Here is a 3,502-nt window from a genome sequence, read left to right on the forward strand (position 1 = left end):
GGACAATGATGCGGGAGCGCGTCGTCCCAGGGAGTACTACGAGTAGTGTCAAGATCCTGGACCGATACAGAGGAATGGCAAGAGGTACATTTAGCATAAAATGTATAGTTCAGTGCCTGTCGCCACGTTCCCCTCTGGACATGTGTTCAGAGGTGTCTTGATCAGTTTTTTGGCTAGTATGCAATTCCCCTGATTATTTAGCTACCTTACATAGACACAATTTCATATTCTAACCATATTCTTGATTAACTGCATTTCCTATTATTTACTCAATGAAAACAGTATGATGCATGGAACATAATACATCAATCAATAAATAGTATATCATGAAGTTATGAGAAGTGTTACCTTACATCCTTGCCAATTGTAGACAGTGTCAAAACTGTGAATAGTGTACAATATAGCGTTGAGCATTGACAGTAGGTAAAATAACCACCTCTTTTACTCCAATCACTCTCAGGTGAAGGACATCTCACTGGAGGCCACAGGATCTCTGTGAAGCCAGCAGGACACAATACATGGAGAGATGACCAACCAATCACTGTTGATGAGGGGAGTGGAACCTCAACCCAGCATGTTATCATGATAGAGGTTAGTGTAATAGTGTTGCATTACAAATTACAGTTACTTTGTAAATCAAATGTGGCCCATTTATTTCAGAAAGGCTTCCATCAGGAATTCACTTGCTTACTTGTACATCCTAATTTATCTGCCATAGGGGAGCTTGTGAGACTTCCTTACAACATATTTATCAAATTCTACTCATGTACTGGTAACCTCCTCGCTTCTTATCAGTCTGCAGAAGCTGCTGGTCCTGGGGTCAAGCTGGAGAGGTCTGAAGGAGAGGACCCACGACACAGCAGAGACATCCAGGCTGGAGCGCACCCTGTAGCCACGGATGATTCCACCACTGCCCCAGCGCAGCACAGGACCCGACGTAGCATCACGGAGGTCAGTGGAACGCCGAACACTGTACTCAAGTCAGAGACAGACACTGAGACTTTAACGGGGATGGGTCAACTGGGCTGTCCTCCTGCTCCCCGCTCAGAGAATTTACTTTATGGTAACCCGAGCCCTGTTCTATCCCATCAGGACTCAGGTGATGCATTACAGACTGGCAATGATCCGTCCTGTTCATACGCTACAGAGACTGAGATGATACCTGGTGACACATCTGTGGACTTAGATACACAGACTAATCCAATGAGAGGTGACTGGAACCGGTACAGTAGTAGTGTATACTCTGAAGGGTGCCTAAATAAGAAACGGGAGGTTATAGTCTTAGATGACATGATTGTGAAAGTGGAGGACGACACTCCTCTGACATGGAATGCAAACGAAACTCACTTAGGAGAAGGACACTCGCAGTGCAACACCAGTGACTTCTTAGACTACAGGGAAAGCTTAGAGACAAATCCAAATGTCGCAACCCACTCCCCTTTACATGCGTTCAGGGATCACGACCCAGTGTCTCCGTCAATGGGGCCTTCCGATTCACATGGCCGCGTCCTTTTCGATCAGGTATTGAACTCAAACGACAGGGCTAGAGCCCAGGCTCAGGGAGGGCGAGCCACATCAGGCAATAGTAAAGAGAAACGGTTCCTCTGCATGTTCTGTCACAAAGGCTTCAGCTGCCTCCAGAAGGTGGAGAGTCACCAGAGGGTCCACACAGGGGAGAAATCCTTCAGCTGTACCCAGTGTGAGAAGAGGTTCTCTCACCAGCACCACCTGAAGAGGCACCAGAGGGTCCACACAGGGGAGAAACCCTACAGCTGCCCTCAGTGTGAGAAGAGGTTCTCCCGCCAGGACCAGCTGAAGATGCACCTGAAGGTCCACACTGGAGAAAGGCCATTCGCCTGTACACACTGCGGGAAAAGGTTCTCAGAGAGGAGCTACCTTAGGACACACCAGCAGAAAAACCATTCCACTCTATAACATAGAAAATAACCATTCCACTCGATAGCTTCTGACATTTAGATCAAACCCTGCATTAAAGACAAAGATTCATTTTCATTGCTGCCATCAGAAAAGATCCACAGATGCATTCAGAATAACAAGAGTAACAGATTTCAGTGTTGAATGTTCCTCGGTAGAATATTGCATCCAAACATTGTGTGATATATATATATATAAAAAGCCTAAAAAGTCTGTTACATAGTGTGTTTGTACTGTGGAGGATATATAATGTTCATAAATGCCTATTTCATTACTTCCGTTCAACTACTTAATTTTTTCCCCAAAACACTGAGAAAATGAATGCAGTATCAAGTTCATGCAGATTTTTAGTTGTGACGTGTATGTGTGGTTTTCATATGGTGTATTTAAATAATGTTTATGTTTAATAAACATATAATGGGACTTTTCATTAAGACTTTTATTCACCCCCCTTTGATTTCTTCAAATTTTGTAATAAAGTATGATTAAAATGGATTGAATTGTCATTTTATTATTTATTTATTTTTGACCCCTTTTTCGTGGTATCCAATTGGTAGTAGTTAGTCTTGTCTCATCGCTGCAACTCCCATACAGACTCAGGAGAGACGAAGGTCGAGAGCCGTGTGTCCTCCGAAACACAACCCAACCAAGTGGGCATTCTTGACACAATGCCCACTTAACCCGGAAGCCAGCTGCACCAATATTTCGCAGGAAACACCATACACCTGGCAACCGTGTCAGCGTGCACTGCGCTCGGGCCCGCCACAGGAGTCGCTAGTGCGCGATGGGACAAGGACATCCCTGCCGGCCAAACCCTAACCTAACCCGGACGACGCTGGGCCAATTGTGCGCCGCCCCATGGGTCTTCCGGTTGTGGTCGGCTGCGACAGCCTGGACACAAACCCAGAATCTCTAGTGGCACAGCTAGCACTGCGATGCAGTGCCTTAGACCACTGCGCCACTCGGGAGGCTGAATTGTAATTTTTAGTCAATGATCTACACGACATACTCTGCCAAAGTGGAAGAATAATTCTAACATTTTTGAAAGAAATAAAAAAACGAATATACCTTGATTAGATAAGTATTTACCCCCGAGTCAGTGATTACAGCTGTGAGTCTTCTTGGGTAAGTCGGTAAGAGCTTTGCACACCTGGATTGTGCAATATTTGTCCATTTATTATTTTCTAAGTTCTGTAAGCTCTGTCAAGGAGTAAGGGATCATGGCTAGACCGCCATTTTCAAGTCTTACTGTACATTTCCAAGCAGATTTAATTAAAAACTATAACTTGGCCACTCAGGAACATTCCCTGTCTTCATGGTAAGCAACTCCAATGTAGATTTGGCCTTGTGTTGTAGATTATTGTCCTGCTGAAAGGTAAATTCCTCTACCAGTGTCTGGTGACAAGCAGGTTTTCCCCAAAGATTTTTCCTGTGCCTAGCTCCATCCCGTTTCTTTTCATCCTGAAAAACTCCCTAGTTTTTGCCTATGTCCAGCATACCCATACCATGATGCAGTCACCACCATGCTTGAAAATAAGGAGACGGTTACTCAGTGACGTGTTGGATT

At 44.7% G+C, this 3,502-nt stretch overlaps 1 protein-coding gene across 1 annotated transcript; it reads left to right on the forward strand.

The window, feature by feature from the left end:
* The first annotated feature begins 549 nt into the window (after nt 1–549).
* On the forward strand, nt 550–2,441 carry LOC120052994 (zinc finger protein 583-like). Its single transcript, XM_039000247.1, has 3 exons — nt 550–591; nt 796–951; nt 1,093–2,441. The coding sequence occupies exons 1-3, from the start codon at nt 583–585 to the stop codon at nt 1,933–1,935; spliced, it is 1,008 nt and encodes a 335-aa protein (XP_038856175.1). The 5' UTR covers nt 550–582; the 3' UTR covers nt 1,936–2,441.
* The last annotated feature ends 1,061 nt before the right edge of the window (nt 2,442–3,502 follow it).

This window comes from Salvelinus namaycush, chromosome 8 (assembly GCF_016432855.1).
Source record: "Salvelinus namaycush isolate Seneca chromosome 8, SaNama_1.0, whole genome shotgun sequence".
Classification (NCBI taxonomy): domain Eukaryota; kingdom Metazoa; phylum Chordata; class Actinopteri; order Salmoniformes; family Salmonidae; genus Salvelinus; species Salvelinus namaycush.